The sequence below is a fragment of the Hippocampus comes genome, unplaced genomic scaffold, assembly GCF_001891065.2.
Source record: "Hippocampus comes isolate QL1 unplaced genomic scaffold, H_comes_QL1_v1.1 scaffold22, whole genome shotgun sequence".
NCBI lineage: Eukaryota > Metazoa > Chordata > Actinopteri > Syngnathiformes > Syngnathidae > Hippocampus > Hippocampus comes.
The window spans coordinates 4,053,005-4,072,599 of NW_017806175.1; the positions used below are offsets into that span (position 1 = coordinate 4,053,005).

Here is a 19,595-nt window from a genome sequence, read left to right on the forward strand (position 1 = left end):
ACACACACACACACACACACACACACACACGGGCGTGCTGCCTTTGCAAAACTTGTGTTTTTCTCATGTCATGTCAGAGTTGGGCAGCAGCAGAGGAAGCAATTTTCAGATAAGGTATTCCATTATTAGTAGCCCTGCTGTGGGGGAAATTTCATATTTCCATGTCATCATTTTTTTTTTCCATCTGCACTTTTGTGGGGAAAATATATGCGATCACTCTGAGGGTGACACTGGAATTAATCAGCCAACTTATGTAACCACAAACCATCATCGACCTTTACAGGCTATATTTGAAGCATGATTTTACATCAATACATACAAGTGTGGAAAGAAGGGAAATACTATAAAACGTATAAAAATATTACAACACGCTACGTTTGATGACAAGCGACATATCTGGCGTAATATCCAAACTTTTTTTTTTTTTGTGAAGCACTTTAAAACCGAGCACCAAAGTGATGGTCAAAGCAATTTCAAAAAAAGCAACCAAGACATTTTTTGGGGGTTACAAGCACGTGAGTGCTCCTATTCAGAAAAAAAAAAAAAAAAATTGGGTGTGACACATACCCACTCTCTTATCAGAGTGGATCATAATTGAGTTGCCATCAATCATCACTTGGATTCACTCTGTGTGGAAACATCCAGGTATTGTGCTGAGATCCCATAAGTGCTTAACATGGACCGCAGCTCAACACAGTCAACTACCGCCGTCTCGTTTTCATTGGAATGACAGCAACTTGAACATTTGGAAAATCTTTTCTTCTCGTATACATGCTTCCATCGTCGCAGGTGGGTCAAAGTTATTTCAGTATAAGCGACAATACGTTGTGATTGTTGTTGATATTTCTGCTTTGCAGGTTGTCTGAAAATGAAGTGGATGCTGATACTGCTCCTTGGTGGGTATCCAAATCTCACTCACTGGACATTTTATGAAGTAACGTAGCCACAACCTAACCCAGCCTCGAAACCCCTTTTTGAAACCCAAACTTGAAACTTTAAATCAAGCTAAAATGCTCATTTGAACGCCTAAATTACAACCCTAATTTGAAACGCTAAGCCTGGCTGGAAACTCTCATTTGAAACCCTATTCATGTCTTCAAACAGTAACTCCAAATTGAAACTATCACCCTTGCTCGAAACTCACTTTTGAAACACCAAACCTGGTCTGAAGACCTCACCCAGGCTTGAAACCCTAACACACAGGTGTCAAACTCAAGGCCCAGGGGCCAGATCTGGCCCGCTATATCATTTTATGTGGTCCGCGAAAGCAAATGAAACATGTCAACTTTTACGATGATTGCTAACATCTGTACCAAAATTTCCATATGTAGTAAATAAGCGAGATATTGTCAACATTTTCTTGTTACGAAACCTCTCATTACACAACTTAAACAATCGTTGAATGAACCATTATTCTTGACTTCTTACTATGTTTTCATCGTCATAACGGCCCTCCAAGGGAAATGGTCACTACAATGTGGCCCGCCACAAAAATGAGTTTGACACCCCTGCCCTAACCCATCTTTGAAACCTAAATTTGAATCACTATCTTTCAACTTTGACCTGTCTGAAATGATAATTCAACACACTTGCTCAAAACGCTAACCTGAAATGTGGCGACTATAATCTTACTCATCATCATTGAAAAATGAAAAAAATAAATAAAATTATTTTACAATCAAAATAATTTAGGCGGCAGCGTGTGATTTTTTTGCGCGTTATTTTGCCTTTTGTTCCAAGCAATGACTTAAGTTAGGTGAGTCCGCTACCTTCATGCTAATGCTAAACGCTACAAGCTAATGAAACTAGCATTGATGTCCTGGTTGTTATAAGCTTTTAAACGGCACATGATTGAACACAAGTGGTGTGTTCACCTCATATGGAAATGACTGTGACTGTCTGTTGTTTTTTTTAAACCCGGTGTGTGAATGTTTTGCCCCGTATTTTGCCTTTTGTGACAAGCAATGACTTAAATTAGGTGAGTCCGCTACCTTCATGCTAATGCCAAACGCTACAAGCTAATGAAACTAGCATTGATGTCCTGGTCGTTATAAGCTTTTAAACGGCAGATGATTGAACACAAGCGGTGCGTTCACCTCATATGGAAATGACCGTGACCGTCTGTTATTTTTTTAAAAACCCAAGTGTGTCCTTTTAAACATACCAGTTTGAGATGATCATAACTGTTTTGCTCTTTCATTCATATTAGGGGGGTCCCTAATAGGGGTCAACTTGTGCTGGATGTATCACTATTCCAACACCACCATGACGTGGACGCAGGCCCGAGAGTGGTGCCAAACGTACTACACTGACATGGTGGTCATCCAGAGCCAGGACGAGAATGCCGCCCTGGTTTCCTTCTTGCCGAACAAGAACCACAGTCCGTACTACTGGTTGGGCATCACCAGAATTCACAAGAACGGAAATTGGATCTGGATCGGGAATAACAGCACGTGGGTCGGCAAGGAGTCGTGGGCGGAGAACGAGCCCAACAACAACCAGAGCTGGCCCGTTTGCGTGGAGCTCTATGTTAACGCCGGAGCCAACCGAGGGAAATGGAATGACGAGAAGTGTAGATATATGAAATATCCAGTCTGCTATCAAGGTCATTTAAGTTTTTTGACAATATTGTCACATATCAAAGTTGGGCAGGGTAGTCAAAAATTGTACTCAAGTAAGAGTACTGTTATTTTAAAATGATAAGACTCAGGTCAAGGTAAAAAAATAGTCTCTCAAACTATTTCTTGAGGAAGTAAACTAACAAAAATACTCAAATTATTCTTCCTATTATTTTATTTAATTAATGGACAAATGCAAACTAAGAAAAGTTCAACTTCTCATGTTTCTTAAAACAAAGATATGCAAACATGTGGACTGCATTCTTATGCACTGAATTTATCTAGATATTACATAAATGAATAAATAGAATATCTATCTATATATATATATATATATATATATATATATATATATATAGATATATATATATATATTTTTTTTTTTTTCGAAAAAGCCTTTTTTTTCAAATTGCAGCCTCAATAGCGATTTGAAAATTGCATTCTTCCACATTGTGCATGATGCCAATTTGAATCGGATTCATTGCTATTGTGCTGTTTCCGTGACAGCTCAATGCAACGCGACGATATGTGGAAGAGGAAGGTGCCAGGAGGCTGTCAATAACGTCACCTGTCTGTTTGAGCCTGGCTCTGAAGAAGACACATGTCAAACAGGTCAGGATCCGAGACTACAACACGATAGGTCACTTCGTTAGGCTTGAAGGTCACTTGGAGTCACTAACTATGACTTGATATTGTTGGAAAAAAAAAAGATAATTAGCAAACTGAGCATTTTTTTTTACCTAATTGTGTCCCTGTGAAGCCTCCGTGCCCCCAGATGTGCAATGCCCCCCTCCGTTTCACCCCAACGGATACCTTCGCTGTGCAGAAGGAAACCACACGGCCAACTCCACATGTCAGTTCACATGTCACCCCGGCTTTCTGAGGATCGGCTCGGGGCAGGTCACCTGCGGGTCGTCGGGTTTTTGGCACGGCCCTCGGCCTGTCTGTGCAAGTGAGCCAATCATTGTTATAATATTTTCCAATCATTATCCTTGGCATGACAATCACTATCATTATTTCCTCAGGCTATAAATTCCTGTTGGTTGTAGCGGGCTGCGGAGCCCTTACATTTTGCTGCAGCTGCTGCATGTGTGTTAGCTGGTTGAAAAAAAGGAAAAGTAAGTGTTTGCATGCATGAACAGATGCAATGCAAGGCTTTGACCACAGAGTATAACAGTGTTTGTGTTCTGGCAGGAAAGAAGCCAGGCCACGTAAGGTAAGTAATTATTGAGTAAAACTTTTGATTGTCATCACTGTCGGCCAGAAGACTCGTCTGACCAAATATGGTCAATTTCATGTTTTTTTTTTCCCCACAAATTCATAATATTTGTCAGTCCCCACATGGTCAAAGATCATACGAGCAAATCCCTCAACTCCGTTGGATACTTCAACTGTCTGAGAAATCCCGTGGAGTTGATTTTTGGGAGGTATTGCGTTCAAGTTAGTGTGCAAGAGTACTGTATGTCATAGCAATATGAGGTATAATTCCAAATTTTCCAATGTGGTTTGGTGACGCAACAAAATGGTATTTTTTAACGTACTTAAATGTACATTTGGTTTGTTTGTTTTTTTTGCTTCACAGGTTGACCGAAAAAGAGGCAAGACTTTCCAGTCAATTAGAGGAATAAACATCAACCTGTGTTCAGATCCCGCAGTCAAGCATCTACAGTATTAGGCACCTGCATTATATTACTTCATTTATGTTACAGTCATTATAGTGTTCACTTGTTTAATCCAGCACAGGCAGAAAATTGTAATCCCTGTAGGATTCCTAACATTTTGTTCAAAACCATTTTGGTGGATATTCATTTTCCGCGGCACTCGGCGCTTGAGTTGTTAGCAATGCTCACTCGCCTCAAAGTTCCAAAGTTGAGGCGTTCGAATCCGGGCTTCTTGTGTGGAGTGTGTGCACGTTGTCCCAAAGTTTGCAATGTTTTTCTCCAAGTACTCCAGCTTCCTCCTACACTCCAAAAGTATCCATACTAGCCTAGGTTTAGTGAAGACTCAAAATTGTGTTTAGAATGGTACCTTGAGGACTATGGAGGTGATGCATCTTGACTAAGAGACAAGCTTGGTATGTTGGGGAGTCTTTGCTGCGCATGCGCATGTACATGTGCACTTTCGTTGCATTTTTCTTTCTTTCTTTTTTTTAATCTAATCAACTCTAACATATTTACTTTAATGGTCATGTTAGAAGACGAGATTGAAATGATATTTAACTGTTTTGGGATCATACTTTGTGGCATATTTACAATTTAAATCATTAAAATTGACAGTTCAAAACCGTTTTCCGGGGTTGTCATTTACTCATGATTTTTGTCGATTTGCGGTCAAGAATTACTGTCCTAGCTTTCAATTACAGTATTACAGTATTATTACATTTTCCACCAGATGGCACTATTTTCACTTTTAAAGCCAAATTAGAAACATTTGACGATTTTCTGTAAGGTGCCTCGCTTCTGAAATGCGATCGTGAATCATATTGTGATCTCTGTTATGTCGACACTGCATCATAAATTATTTCAAGATAAAAGTTTAAAATCTTCAAAATATGGATACTATTTGATTTGTACATTTGGAACTGAAGTGGTTTAAACGTATGATGGAATCAACATCTGCAGTATTTATTTGACTGTTGTTTTCCACCAGAATGGCTTTAATGAAGTCTTCTGGTATTGGGCGACCACTGTTATCCTATTCGAGATCCTGTTCAGCGTGCAGTCACATCCCGTCCAGACTGCCCTGTATCTCACACTTGGTATCACATTTCTCCAGACACATTATTTTTTAACTGCGCTGACCAAACAATCCTTTGACTCGTTCCTGTTTCTGTTTGAGTGTGCAAGTTCCACGATTCAACACCTCAAGCGCTGTACACACACCGGCTTAGTTCGTGATGGTGGAGTCACGACAAAGCGATTTCAAGCAACATGTTACGGAATGGGCAGTTGTTCAGAAAGACTTTGTCCGAGGAAGGCTATTGGGTTTCTGGGACTTTCCCCATTGTTACGAGTATTGATGGTCAACATTTGGTCTGAAATAGTCAAAATCCTGGTCGTGCAATGCAATTGTCATTCAATGGCCAGACCGGGTGGCTCAGAGGGGTGCCACCGAGTGTAAAGAATTTGATCTGATTGGCACGAATGAAACAAATTGTTCTGCTGGAGTCATGCACTTCCTGTCTGTCAGGAAATGCACATTAATGAGTGTTGAAGAGCACTCAAAGTTCAGCCATTACTCGTGACTAACACAGTTTCAGGTCAAAGGAGAAACAACGTGTATCAGTGACAATGTGAGGGGAAGCATGATTATTATTATTATTATTATTATTATTATTATTATTATTACTTTATTTATTTTGTTGGGAATAGGGACTGTGCAAAAAATGTTCAATATTGCCTCCATTAATACCTTAAATTGAAAATATACCTCAAACTAACAGTTTAATATAAATTCAAACTCATTTTACCACTGTACCTTAAAAAATACATTTTGCTAAGCGATTTGATTTCATTTTGGGGAAAAAAAAAAATTACCCGCAGTGTGCATGTAATGAACATGCGCATAAAGCAAAGACTCCCCGTAATCTTACCTCCTCCCCAACATACACACAGTTAAGTTCTGGGTTTGAATCTCGGCTCCGGGCTGCCTGTGCGCTCGTGTGATGTGCAGTGAGGTTCATCGCTGGTGAGTCACTGACCTTAGAGTCACATGACCACGTTTCTGAGCTACAGTAAACTGTTGTACTCTATTTGATTGAAAGCACACATCTGCCCCCTACCGGCGGACATTTTAAAACATTTAATCTCTGATAATAATCGACACCGACTATGATTTTCGGGCTGCTGCTTTTTCCAACTAGCTGATGGGACTGTAGAATTCGACTGGGTGTTTTGGAAATCTGGGTAAAAACAATCAAAAAATGTTGTCTTGTGTGTAAAAAAAATAAAGAAACTGCATAGGAGGAAAATTATAATGAAGTAATAACTCCCACGTTAGCAATGGGTCAATTAAAAGCTTTGTTATCATCATGACACTTAAACAAAAAGGAAAGTATAGGAAACAATTAGGTTCACTTTCAACTGCACTGAATTATTGATTACTTCGAATAAAAGGACACACAATCATGAACTGGGTCAACCACTGCAACAGCGACGCAAAAAAAAAAATCTCCTTTGACTAATCGATGGCTCGCAACACATTTTGCAATTGTAAAACAAAGGCCTCCCAACAAGCCAGGAAAAACACAAATCACCCCAACCAGGGTTATAACAGTTTTCGATTTGTAATAATAGTTACTATTTATGTCATTTTGACTTTTGGTTTCAAATTCAGTTATTTTAAATTAGTTCTTAGACCAGGTTGGTTAGTTTGTACACAGTTTTTATTTTGTAAATAATGATTTGTCTTAATTTTGTTTTTATTAGTTTTAATATGAGTTTATTTATTTATTTATGTAAGAGTTGTTTCAGTCAGTTTTCATTTTTGGAAGCGTTTTCGTTTTTATTTTATTTCAAGCAAGATTTTTTTTTAATTTGAGTTATTTCGTTAGTTTTAATAACATAGCCCTGATGTGGGATTTTAGTCTCTCATTCAATGTCACTTCAACACTTCGTTGACATCAATTCCTGCTTTTCTATTAGCCAGGTTTTTAATGACATCTAGTGGCAATCTTGGAGCGTTACAGAAAGAGCACAATAAACTCAAACGAGGCGAGTTTTTCCATCCACGCAGCAGCAGCTCACGATAGGTTCCACAGCGAGTAATAAATTGGTGAAAAGCGAACCGCAAATAGATGTGGATTCACTGGATCTGACCAGTAATTCACCATGAAAATACCATGAAGTGCTGCAAATGGTGAGTGACGGCGGATCTTCAGCCCAGCGTATTCATCCGAGTTGGCGCTGCAACAGCATGAAGCCAATTATAGCACTTTAAAGGGAAAACGTGTGCGTGTGTGTGTGTGTGTGTGTGTGTGTGTGTGTGAGTTGGCGCTGCAACAGCATGAAGCCAATTAGTGTGCGTGTGCGTGTGTGTGTGTGCGTGTGTGTGTGTGTGTGTGTGTGTGGCCTGCTTCTTGGCACGGACGCTGCAATAAATAACCGGATAGCTGACAGGAAACTGTCAGCGATACCTTGAGCATAATGACGAGGTTATCGCCACCAGCTGTGACCGTATGATCACAGCTCTAGTGTTGTTCCCAAAGCCCTTTACTATCACTGCTGGCAACCGTGTGTGTGTGTGTGTGTGTGTGTGTGTGCGCGCACGTGTGTGTGTGTGTGTGTGTGTGTGTGTGTGTGTGTGTGTGTGTGTGTGTGTGTGTGTGTGTGTGTGTGTGTGTGTGCCAACTGTGCACGCAGGAAGTGAGGTGACCACCTTGGCTCTCCTGCTTTATATTTGGGTTTGGCTCCTATCCTGTCATCAAGTTCAAGCTTCCCCTCCCCTCTCTCCGCCCCCCCGCATTCATAAATTCGTCTATTCACTGATTTGGTGGAACCTATCCTCGATTTACCAAAAAAAACCTCACATGTTCAGTGTTTTTGTCCTCAGATCAAAGCCATATTCAAAGGCCCGGTATCGGTCGACAGACCCTTTGGTTATTTTTTTCTTTGTAGCGTCTTCACCATAGCCAACTTTGTAATGACGACGGTATTTAGAGGTACAGTATACATAGTATTTAGTTTTAATCGCCATTTGTATTACAAGGTGGTCCCTGGATAAATGTCTACCCTGTAAGGGGTCCCTGGACCAAAACGTTCCAGAACCCCTGATCAAGTTAAAAAGATAAAGAGGCATCATGATACTTGAGTTCCAGACACCGGGAGCGCATGCTGACACAAAAGAGGGGCCCCACTGCACACTCTGCTGCACACTTGCTTGGCTTTCTTGGCAGTAGCACAGCGCGCTGACAGACATTTAGATTGTTCCTGACCATTGACTTGCGCTCGCCGCTCGGCGAGGTCTCGTTTCATAGCAGGGGGAAACACGAAACGGGTTCCAGGAGAGGGGTCACTGCCAGGGCAAGGAAGCGAGGGGTCTTCGTATCTCCTGGGTCACGCACACCCTCAAACACCTCTCATCAGGACCAGTGCATTCCAGTGGTAGGAGTATAGCAGATCATATACTGTACTCAGCAAATATGCCCCAATAGTCGCTACAGTGGAAAGTATCCATTATAAGATGCTGCTTAACCTTCATTTTTTTCGCATTGGTAACATTTGTTACAGTCATTTTTTCACACCTGTCCTGTTCGGCAGCTCAGGGATGCAGTATAATCAATCTGTATGTTGAAACGTCAGAGTTGGCTAAAAACCCTCTGTTGTTATTTGTTTTGTAATTGTAGACATTCATCTGAAATGCTTTTGGACTGGATGAGGTTTGAGAAGGGACAGCGAAAATGAAAGAACAGGACAGGACAGGGCAAAGTAGGTTGGGAAAGGATAGGCAAAGGTGGGATAAGTTTGGACAAGCAAAACAGGGCACGATAGATCGAGATGAAACAGAATAGGACAGTGAGGGGCGGTATGTTTTGGTACAGGACAGGAACTGGCCATGTGAAAAAGGGACAGGGTAGGACAGAACTAGGTGGGATGAAAAAGTGCATGGTGGAGTGGCACAGGACTGTGTAGGGCATAGAAGTGCAAGGCGGTACAGGACAGGGCAATGAAGGACAGGATATGGCTGGACAGACTAAGACAGTCCAGGATAGGGTGCGATAGAACTAAGTGAGACAGGATAGGATTGGGTGGTGCGGGGTGTGCTGGCACAGGACAGGGCAAGGAGGAACAGGGTAGTACAGGACTAGGTGGAATGGAATAGTCTAAGGCAAAGAAGTGCAGGTCCAGACCAGATGAGACAGAGCAAGACAAGATGGGACAAGAAAGTAGCAGTAAAACAGGTTGTGCTACCTGGTGTGTGGTTGGAGTGGCCAGTCCAGCAAAAAAATGTCATCAGAAGATATTGTGTAAAGGAAATAAGAGAGCAACCAATTGACTAAACCCCAGAGGTGTGTGACTTGAGCAGTTTCACTCTAATCGGTATATGACACGCTATTCCAGAGTCACTTTTTATTGATCATATATGATTCATTCATTCAAAATGAACACACTCTACAAGAATAAATACACATTCAGACAGTTATTCACATCCGTTGTAATCTCGTAACGTGGCATTCAAGCATAGTAGAGAGGTCGGACAGTAAAAAAGTGACAGGACTGAAGCGTGAGCATACTTTGTTACGGGATGTACTGGGGTATTGCATTCGTGTCACAGTGTACCCATATGCGCACCGGTTTGTTCCCTGCCGGTTTGCGCGCAGTCCATGTGGATAAATAATGAGCGTATGTGATGAGGGTTGTCCTTCAGGAGGTGAAGTAAGAGTCCTGCATGGAGTACAGGCAGTCCATGGGGGTGAGGAGTGACGAGTTGTCGCCCAATGACAAGCAGACGGTGTCGACCACGTCGCCATAAAGGGCAGTGAAACCTGGAAAAGACAACAGCTTTGAATTTGTTTCGATTATCTCTGAGTGCATGAGTCACTGGCCACAACATGAGGTATTCCTGCGTAGTTCTTTTTTTCAAAGCACATGTTTAAATGAAATGAAATTGAATGAAATTGAATTAAAATTCATTTTGCCGTTTCCTTACGTGGTGAGGAATTTTTCCAATATCTAAAATGGAGACACGTTTTCCACATGAAATGTATTTTTTTTTAATGTGAAAAAGAGCAAAATGAACCCCACATCGTTATGACATAAGCCTTGGCCACCTGGGGGCAGTATAATGCAGAATAATAAATGTCACAGCTGATCAGTAAGCCACAGCAATATTAGTTGTGCGTTGGTGAGGATAAAGAATATATGACAGTCAGTATTGTTATATCGTCCATTTCCTTGTGTTGCATCACTGTGTGACAAATACGAGTGTCATAGTGTACCCATTTGCGCACCGGTTTGTTCCCTGCCGGTTTGCGCGCAGTCCATGTGGATAAATAATGAGCGTATGTGATGAGGGTTGTCCTTCAGGAGGTGAAGTAAGAGTCCTGCATGGAGTACAGGCAGTCCATGGGGGTGAGGAGTGACGAGTTGTCGCCCAATGACAAGCAGACGGTGTCGACCACGTCGCCGTAAAGGGCAGTGAAACCTGAAAAAGACAACAGCTTTGAATTTTTTTCGATTATCTCTGAGTGTATGAGTCACTGGCCATAAAACATGAGGTATTCCTGTATAATTCTTTTTTTCAAAGCACATGCTTAAGTGAAATGAAATTGAATGAAATTGAATTTAAATTCACTTTGCCGAGCCCTTACGTGGTGAAGAATTTTCCCAATATCTAAAATGGAGCCACGTTTTTCACATATGAAATGTTTTTTAAAACATGAAAAACAGCAAAAAGAACCCCATATATTTATGACATAATACTGTACAATTAAATTGAACAGTTTTTGCCACATTTTCTGCTCCAATTGTGCTTGTGGTGTGCGAGCCTTGGCCACCTGGGGGCAGTATAATGCAGAATAATAAATGTCACAGCTGATCAGTAAGCCACAGCAATATTAGTTGTGCGTTGGTGAGGATAAAGAATATATAACAGTGAGTATTGTTATATCGTCCATTTCCTTGTGTTGCACCACTGTGTGACAAATACGAATGCAAGTAACGTAATTCTGGCAGCAGTCAGAAGTCTTTGTAAAAGCATGACGTGCTCTTTACCGTAGGGGTGCATGTGATCCCCTGGCATCTGAGGTGGGGTCAGGCCCTGTCTGAAGGGGTCCATGTCAAAGTCTTTCTGCTCCACTCTTGTGAATTCCATCTGCTGCTGGTGGACGTGGGAGTAGGGAGACCCCAGGTGCTCCAGCTTTGAGGTAGGCACACCATTGGGGGGCGCTGTGGAGCAATAAGGGATAAAAAAAAATATGAAGGATTTTGCTTATACGTTGCAGGTACACAGCTGGTGGAATTTTAATGAATTTCAATGGAGAAATTTGATTTAAGTTTTGTATATTTTACGAAACTGGCAATGAATTAAACTGCATTTATGTTAGCATCAAAACCTGTATAAACAACAAACGATCACTAGATAGTAAACCACAGATTTCTGCAACAGACAACTCCAATGCACCCCGGCTTGAATAGCGAAAATCCACGTATAATTGATGCCGGTTATAAATGAATTTAAAAAAAAAACAAAAAAAAAACAAAAAAAAAAACAAGATATTGTTGAAAATAGTGTCTACTGTTTATCATGTCATGCAATTTATAAATCGCTGTGCAACACCTTTGTGATGCGATGGCTGTTCCTGCTGCTCTTGAGTCGGCTGCTCCTGTTCCTGCTGCTGTTGTCTCCGAGCCAGTTTCTTCATCTACACACACAAAAAGTGTGTTTACTCAATGATGAAGTATTGGGTAAAGGACATTTTATAGAGCACGAGCAGGGAACAACACAAGTTCACATTGCGAGGAAATATGAGGTTTCAAGTCTAGTCGCCATGCGCTGAAATGTCATCAGTTTCCTCTATGAGGAGATAACCAGGCTGACTTTAGCTTTGGCAGACGCCCCCGTGTCGAAAGAGCTTTTCTTATGGTGTGTGTGTGTGTGTGTGTGTGTGTGTGTGTGTGTGTGTATGCGCATTACCTTGGCTCTTTGGTTCTGGAACCAGACTTGCACAACCCGGACAGTAAGGCCAGTGTCTGCTGCCAAGGTCTCCCGTACCTTTAAGTGAGATTCAGGAAATAAAGGAGGCAGATTTTAAAAACAGAGGTCCAGCCAAGGTGACACAAGACGGAGCAATTGTGTGTGGTGTGCTTTTTCTTTGTCTTTTTGTGACAGGGGCACGCTTATTTTTGTTTGTTTGTTTAATTACTGCATACTACTGCAACTCATTCAATGCTAAGGACGTTTTTTTCATGTTTTTCATATGCCTTTGTATGTTTATTTATGTATTTATTTTCACATAGTAAGGTAAAGAAGAGTCTGAAAATGGCCGGCACTGAATTTAATACTTCATAATTAATCCACAATACATTATGTGTAAAATGGAAGAATCAGGACTTTACCTTTCGACACGGCTTGGATGAAACCTCAAAAGAGGCTTTGAAAATCCGTCTTTGCTGGGTGGTCAAAATAGTGCGAGGTCTTTTGGGACGTTTACTTTCCTGCTCATCTGATCTGATTCGTCGACTTGTGACCCTCCCTGAGTCCTCCTCCTCATCCTCTTCTTCGTCTGCATCGTCACTTTTGCCTAAATAAATAATTCATATGTACAAAATAGGGAGAATCAAGTGATTTGTATATGGAGGCGGTCCTTGAAAAATCCTGGACCCCATCATTTCAAGAAACCTCGTTTTACTGCATATTTGAACCAGAGTCAGGCAAGAGGAGACACCCTAAGAATGACCATCATGTCCACATGTCCTCCCACCTGTGTCAGATGAAGTCGGGCTGGCCACACGCCGGTGGTAGTCTTCCCTGGCACAGACAAGCCGACCCTCCCTGACCACGCAGCGGTCTCCGGTCCTCATGGGGGCGGAGCACACGCTACAGGTGAAGCAACGCAGGTGGAAGACAGCGGGCCCGGCACGCAGCACCAGCTCTGTAGGAGAGATGCCCTCGAAACAGCCCCCGCAGCGCACTGCAAACAGCCTGGTGAGAGGGAAACAGTCCAAACAAAGTGTCAAAGGGAACATATCGAAACACGACAAGCATTTTTTTACTTCAAGGGTCACATCACTGCAGCATAGACACGATTTAGTATTAGCATTAAGCTTGCAGACTTAAAAACTAAGCGAGGTGGTTGTTTTAAAAACACAAGGTGCAAGTTTCTTTGTTTGATGTTTACTTTGACAGTAAACTTTAACTGGGGCGGCCTCTCGAGGCACCACTCTTTTAGACGCGGCTTTGGCCTGAGTACAAAAACAGTGAATAGGTGAGTTTTCCAGCAAATAACAGAGGATAGGTTCCCAGGGAATATTGTTCAGTTGACTGTCACACCGAATGCCTCCCAGCCTCAAATCCTCTCGTTGACCCCCCCCCCCCCCCCCCCCCCCCCCCCCCCCCCTCCCCCCCCCAACCCTCCACCTCTTCCTCCAGCCACTCAGACGCATACCCTCAGCATGGCGGGTGTGCGTCTTAGCGCCTAGCAACCAGGAGCAGCGTGGGCTTATCCACACCGTGACACCGTTGCCGTGGCTCCGGCTGCCGCGTCGGCGGCCAAGCCCCCGGGCAGCGTCCAGAAAAGGCTCACGGCAGGCCATGGCTCCAGGCGGAGGGGGGGAATCAGATATCCCGGCGGGAGAGGCTGGGCCGCCGGTTCTTGGAATTATCCGCGGAATTATCTCGAAGTCTGCTCAGACAGAGTGGGACAAAGACAGAGCCGCCCCCACCCAATACTCAAGCAGCAGGACTATTGTGCGGCGGCTGGCACCGACCCATCTTGAGGCTGTCATGCCTGATGATGCATCATCATTCTGAAGTTGTCTGCAGGCCTGACTTGTGGGTCAGCGGACCAACTCAGCAAATGAGAAACTGACAGCTCTTTACATTTCGCTGTCGATTGCTCAAGACATTTGTTTTCAGTAATTTATTTGTGTACTTGCCACTACCTAGTATCCGGCCGCTGTATAGACAAACATATTTTGTTTTGTTTTGTTTTATGAATGACATGACATGTTTAAAATATGATCTATAAAAATGGTTACAGAAATCAAAAATCAATTCGTTTTAGCGATTTTGGAGTGGTAAAAATGGCTAAAAGAATTGAATAGATATTACAGAACTTTTGATAGCGTACACTCAATGCTCAGTAGGGCGGATGAAAGAATAGAGAAAAACTTTACAATATAGTGATGGTTCCCGACTTCATTTAATTGGTCTTAAAATTTATATTTTTTAATATAGATAATATATCTTTGTTTTATATGAGAGTGAAGTATCGTCACCGGCTGAACAAATAAATGTTCTTCTACTAGATGGAAGAAGGTATAAGTAACCTGTGTATCCATCTGTTCCCATCGATACAATATACATTACATGCATACAGAAAATATACCCTCCATCGAGGGTTTCTCTCATGAGATGGCTACAACTATTTTGTTGATACATTGTACATTTGAAAGAAAACGTGTTTAGCTTTGTCTCAATTTTGCTGAAGAGAATGCAATTCATGAATGTCTCGTTCCTCTCCCATCCTGTTTTTTACGCCGACAGGAGGCCACGGCTATTGGTTTGTTTTACAAAGTATATCTTTGGGGCATCATCCTTGGTGTATAGGATATTTTACTGTAAAAGTATAATAACTTTTGAGACTTTTTGTATGATGGTGCGCTGTGAGATTTTTCTAATGTCAAATATAAGTTTGGATGCTGTGCACTAGAGATGCTAATTTAAATGCAGTGCAGTTTTACATCTCAGCAAACTACAACCACAATACTAAAGATAGCCTATTGTTAAATGAACAGCTCTCCGACAGAGGAGGTGAAGTGGCCACTCAGTCCATATAGTGACTATTGACCAGCAAAGGTGCTGGTACATCCTTGTCAAAAGGTCTATATCCTACCACATTCCTCTGACTCTTGCTGTGCGGTTGCCGAGGGAAACAGTGAAGCCTCCTCTGGGTCAAATGAGGTCTGCTTGACCCATGTGGGTCGTCTGCCCTATGCCCTCGGTGGTATGCACTTTAATATGAACGACATGTCGCACGCTTGCATTCCTGAACGTAGCAATCAATGAAGTAGGTCGAGGAAATGCTTGGAATGTTTCACATACTCAATGGGGTCAATACTGCGCTCTTTACCAAACACAACAAGGGGTAAAAACCTTTCCATGACTACTAACTACTGATTTTACTAGCAACATTTACTTAGAAGAAAACTGTAGCTACAGTCACTCTTCTACAATCCATTATCTAGCCGCCTTTTATCACAAACATACAATTGTCGACGGTTATTTGGACCAGGGCGCTTTAAAAATAACTTTCGCTCATGAGCCCACAAGCTACAATGTTCCCCATACGAAAAACACGAGCTTGGACTAGTGCGGTCTAGTGAACACGCACAGAAGCGGGTCCGGTTTCTGGATCAGGTGAAGCAGGATCCCCGTGTGTGTCAGATACAGATCTCGAAGGTCAAGGACACTTCCAGTCATGTGACCAATAAGACCGACATGCCATCCAGGTCCAGCGGAGCGAAGAGCCGTGCTCAATATGCCGGTAGTTGATGTAAACATGCAGCAACATGAGTGTGCCTTCATCGCACGACTGCACTGGGATATCTTTGAGAACATTATCAACTCTTTATAAAGCTTTAAACCCCCTTTCATGCACCAATAATGATAACCTGATAACATGATAAGCTGTCCACTGTAGTGACCGCCGTCCCTGAAAGTGTTCATTAAAAATGGATACAAATTTTTATGTGGAATATTTTTACATTCATTTCTTATTTAATTTTTTGGGAGAGAATTTCCTTTTATTTAAGTGTGACAGGATTTTACAATAATAATAAATATTCATTCATTATCGGAACTGCTTCACAAGGGTCACGGGCGCACCAGAGATACCTTTTAGCAGTGTCTTGTTTTTCGGATGAACGTGTGTTTTTCACATTTTTTTTTTGATTTTGTGACATTTTTTGAAATTTTTGTTCTGTAAAATAAATATTGGGTCTTAAAGGACAACAGGGGACAGTGTGCTAGGCGGGAGGGTTGGACCTTTACTATCAGACATTCGGAAGGCGGGGGTGTTAGATTTGGAGACGTGAAATCTCAGGGGCGGAGCTTTGGCAGCAGGCCTCCTGCTAATTGGTCAGGTCAGATATTTCACGGTTGGCTGGGCGTCGTCCCATAGCGCCACACAGGGGCCGCGGCGAGAGCGGCTTTCCAGATGCCGCAACGCTTTGGACGCCAAGCGCTCGTGGTGGTCGCTGTCCACCAAAATAAGTTCACGCTGACGTCCCTCTTGAAGGGATGCGACAGACCTTCTGACATATGGCCACCTCCCAAAACTTGCTCCTTTTGGTTGGGGGTCAAAACTAAGGCCGGACGTCTCATCATTCCGGTCATTTTTGTTACAGAATTGCCGCAAAATCACAGGATTTTGCATTGATCATTTTCCAAGACAGACTAAATTATGGATTTTCAAAGCAATAGGGCAGGATGAAAGAGTGTGTAAAAGAAAAAGCACTTCAAAAAAAAAAACGATGAAGCGCAAGCTGGCAACTGTGAACCAAAATAAATACCTACGACTCATATGCATATTTTGCATTGGTATTATGCGTAATGTAAATATAGGGACACCATTTGAACGCGTTTCATTTATCGCTGTGTATTATTTGCAGTGGTTCTGTTTATTTCTCTTGGGCAGGGTCACCATTGGCGGTTTCCATTAATAACCGTCGAGATGGACAATCGCATTCATCTTGATGTATGTTGGGCATGAGCATGACTGTGGATTATTTTGAGTGGTTCTGTTTATTTCTATTGTGCGTTATGGCGTTTATTATTGACGAGGCTATTGCATTAATCATCGGATATGACATGCAGTATATTGCTGCATGTTAAAAGTGGAATTTGGATGCTAGGTGGAAGGATGAGGGGAAATGGGTGATGGGAGGTTAGGATGGAAAGGTGGTAGCGGTGGAGGGGGGGTGGGGTTACCTCTTCACCATATGTTGGCCCCCAGCTTGTCATTACTGGGCCAATGGACCTTGCGATTTTAACACATTTTGACAACGTGTCGTTTGAGCCCCACCCCTGCTTGTTTTTGAGTGTGTGTTTGTGTGCGTGTGCACGCTTTTTTGTATCACACCTCCCACCCTCAGTCACCTTGTTCTCTTCATGAGAGGACTTCACCAAGTTGCCTGGAAGTCAACAAACGCAAAAAAAAAAAAAACGTCCGGCAAGATCTTATTGTAAAACAGATGCAATGCAGTAGCATTAGCCGCTAACACACAAGTGAGTATTTACACTCACCTGGACATTAGGAAAATATCCAAAACAAGAGTTTGTTCAAAATTTCTGTATTAGTTAAAAATAGTATATTACCACCGTAGTTATGCACAACAAAAATGAGTGAGAGTTTGTATTTCCAACTCCAAAGACTTTATAAAGTCACTGCCCATTGAAATAAAACGAAATGCCATTATTTCGTTCCAGCCCCACCCAAAAAAAACCCCAAAACATTTCGTTCATATAAGGGAGTCACTCACTCTGCGTAGTCCCGCTTGCAGTAGAGTCGCTGCTCCCGCACGAAGCACGAGTCCCGCAGCGCGTCCCCGCAGGCCGAGCAGCGCGCACACGCCTCGTGCCGGAGGCCGTCAGCCACCTGCAGCAGGAACTTGTCCGAGATCGGCCTCCGGCAGCCGGCGCACACCGGCCTGCGTTGCATGTCTGCGAGGGAACACGCAAGGGCAAATTACGCGAATGTGCACGCTCTCTAAACAAATATCGTCCAAGCTTCATGGGGGTCACGTGACGCCGCTTTCAACTTGATCGGTTCTCAAATCGAAAATAAACAGTGTGGGGGGGGAAAAATACACACAAATGCACATGATGAATCCTCTGCAGGGCGTTCATTAAATGGGATGGCAGAAGGTTCATTTTGTCATTATAAGTTTGTAATAATTTAGTTCCAATAATCCAACGTGATTATATTTACTCATTAATTTCTCTTTTTTACGTTTTCATCCAATTAAAAATTGCAATTGTCAAAATATGCAAAACAATGAACAGATGTAGAGACGATTTTTTTAAAAATCTAGACTCATATGTCATCTTATAAAACATTTATTCATTATAATTTAATGTATTTTTCATTTAATATATTTTTTTCAACATTTATTTCTACCATTGGTAAAAAAAATGTTTTTCCAAATACACAAAATACAAAGTCTAGTAATATGTCAATAAAATTAAACATTGGGACTCACATTTTGCGTACATATCTTCCTTTACATATTAATCTCAGAGGCATTTGTAATTTTTATCTAATTTAAAAAAAAACGTCATTTCCTTCAAATGACACAATATTTTTTTCAAATATTGGGCAAATATAGTAATAGAGGGATATAACAATAAAATATAATACAGTACATGTATACTTCACAAACCTTTTAATTTATATATATATATAGTACGTATTATTTTATCTTATAAAACATGTACAGTATATTAATTTCCATTTCGTCGAATGACTTTTGAATATATTTAGTACAGTGCCTCTATTTTAAAAAATGATTTGCCCAAAATACCAAACTTACTCAACCAGTTCCCAGATACCTTTACACCATTAACCCGAACCTTCTCACCAATCACACGATTCAGTGATTTAAATTCAGGAAGTGATATCCATACCTTCTTAAAGTGAGCTTGCGAAAAGGCTGCTAAAAGTATTGGCGGTCCTCTCAGTGCATCTCAACGTGGATACCAGTGGTAGCGGTTCACAGTACCCGAAAGTTTCTCCTCCTTGGAGCTTCTTCTTCTCCTTAACTTGTTCTCACACTGTTTGGACTTTTTTTTTAATCATGTATTCTGACAACGGGACGAGGAGAGAGAGAGAGAGAGAGAGAGAGAGAGAGAGAGAGAGAGAGAGAGAGAGAGAGCGAGAGACAGAGAGAGAGAGAGAGAGAGAAAGAGAGAGAGAGCACCACTCGTAGGTGCAAACAAATGGCTGAATTAACGCAGTAAATGTAGCTGAGAAATGTCTTGTAATTTAATCATAGCATATGACTGTAATCGCGATAGATGCTGGGATGACATCGGTTCAATCTCATTGGAAAATTCTCTGATCGCCAAGCGATGCCATGGCACATATGATCCAATATTGCTCGTTATTGTTTAAAAATTGACAGATAGCCAGATAGATACTTTGTAGAAACATGAATGGATGAAAATATAGATGGACAAATAGATGACGATCGATGGCTGTTATCAATAGATGGAGAAATGATGGATAAATAAATGAATACTGTGGCAAGATCGCAGTAA

At 41.8% G+C, this 19,595-nt stretch overlaps 2 protein-coding genes across 3 annotated transcripts in view; one reads left to right on the forward strand and one right to left on the reverse strand.

The window, feature by feature from the left end:
* Positions 1–4,455, forward strand: part of LOC109531930 (E-selectin-like) — a 7,365-nt gene extending 2,910 nt beyond the window's left edge. The window contains exons 10-17 of the mRNA XM_019896467.1: positions 565–789; positions 858–896; positions 2,210–2,605; positions 3,126–3,230; positions 3,379–3,570; positions 3,644–3,736; positions 3,813–3,834; positions 4,201–4,455. Coding sequence (XP_019752026.1) covers positions 565–789; positions 858–896; positions 2,210–2,605; positions 3,126–3,230; positions 3,379–3,570; positions 3,644–3,736; positions 3,813–3,834; positions 4,201–4,246 — 1,118 coding nt within the window. The 3' untranslated portion in view covers positions 4,247–4,455. The remainder of the gene's footprint in view (positions 1–564; positions 790–857; positions 897–2,209; positions 2,606–3,125; positions 3,231–3,378; positions 3,571–3,643; positions 3,737–3,812; positions 3,835–4,200) is intronic.
* A 6,089-nt stretch (positions 4,456–10,544) lies between these two features.
* On the reverse strand, positions 10,545–19,127 carry lmx1a (LIM homeobox transcription factor 1, alpha). Of its 2 annotated transcripts, XM_019896454.1 has the most exons (8): positions 18,963–19,127; positions 17,819–17,999; positions 13,039–13,259; positions 12,674–12,858; positions 12,252–12,329; positions 11,895–11,979; positions 11,330–11,503; positions 10,545–10,760 (listed from the first exon to the last, which is right to left on the reverse strand). In XM_019896454.1, exons 2-8 carry the CDS (start codon positions 17,995–17,997, stop codon positions 10,639–10,641), a joined length of 1,044 nt encoding a protein of 347 aa, XP_019752013.1. In that variant the 5' UTR covers positions 17,998–17,999; positions 18,963–19,127; the 3' UTR covers positions 10,545–10,638. The 2 variants fall into 2 exon arrangements, with proteins under 2 accessions (XP_019752013.1, XP_019752015.1); XM_019896456.1 differs by lacking the exon at positions 18,963–19,127 and having other exon boundaries at positions 17,819–18,337.
* Between the last annotated feature and the right edge of the window lie 468 nt (positions 19,128–19,595).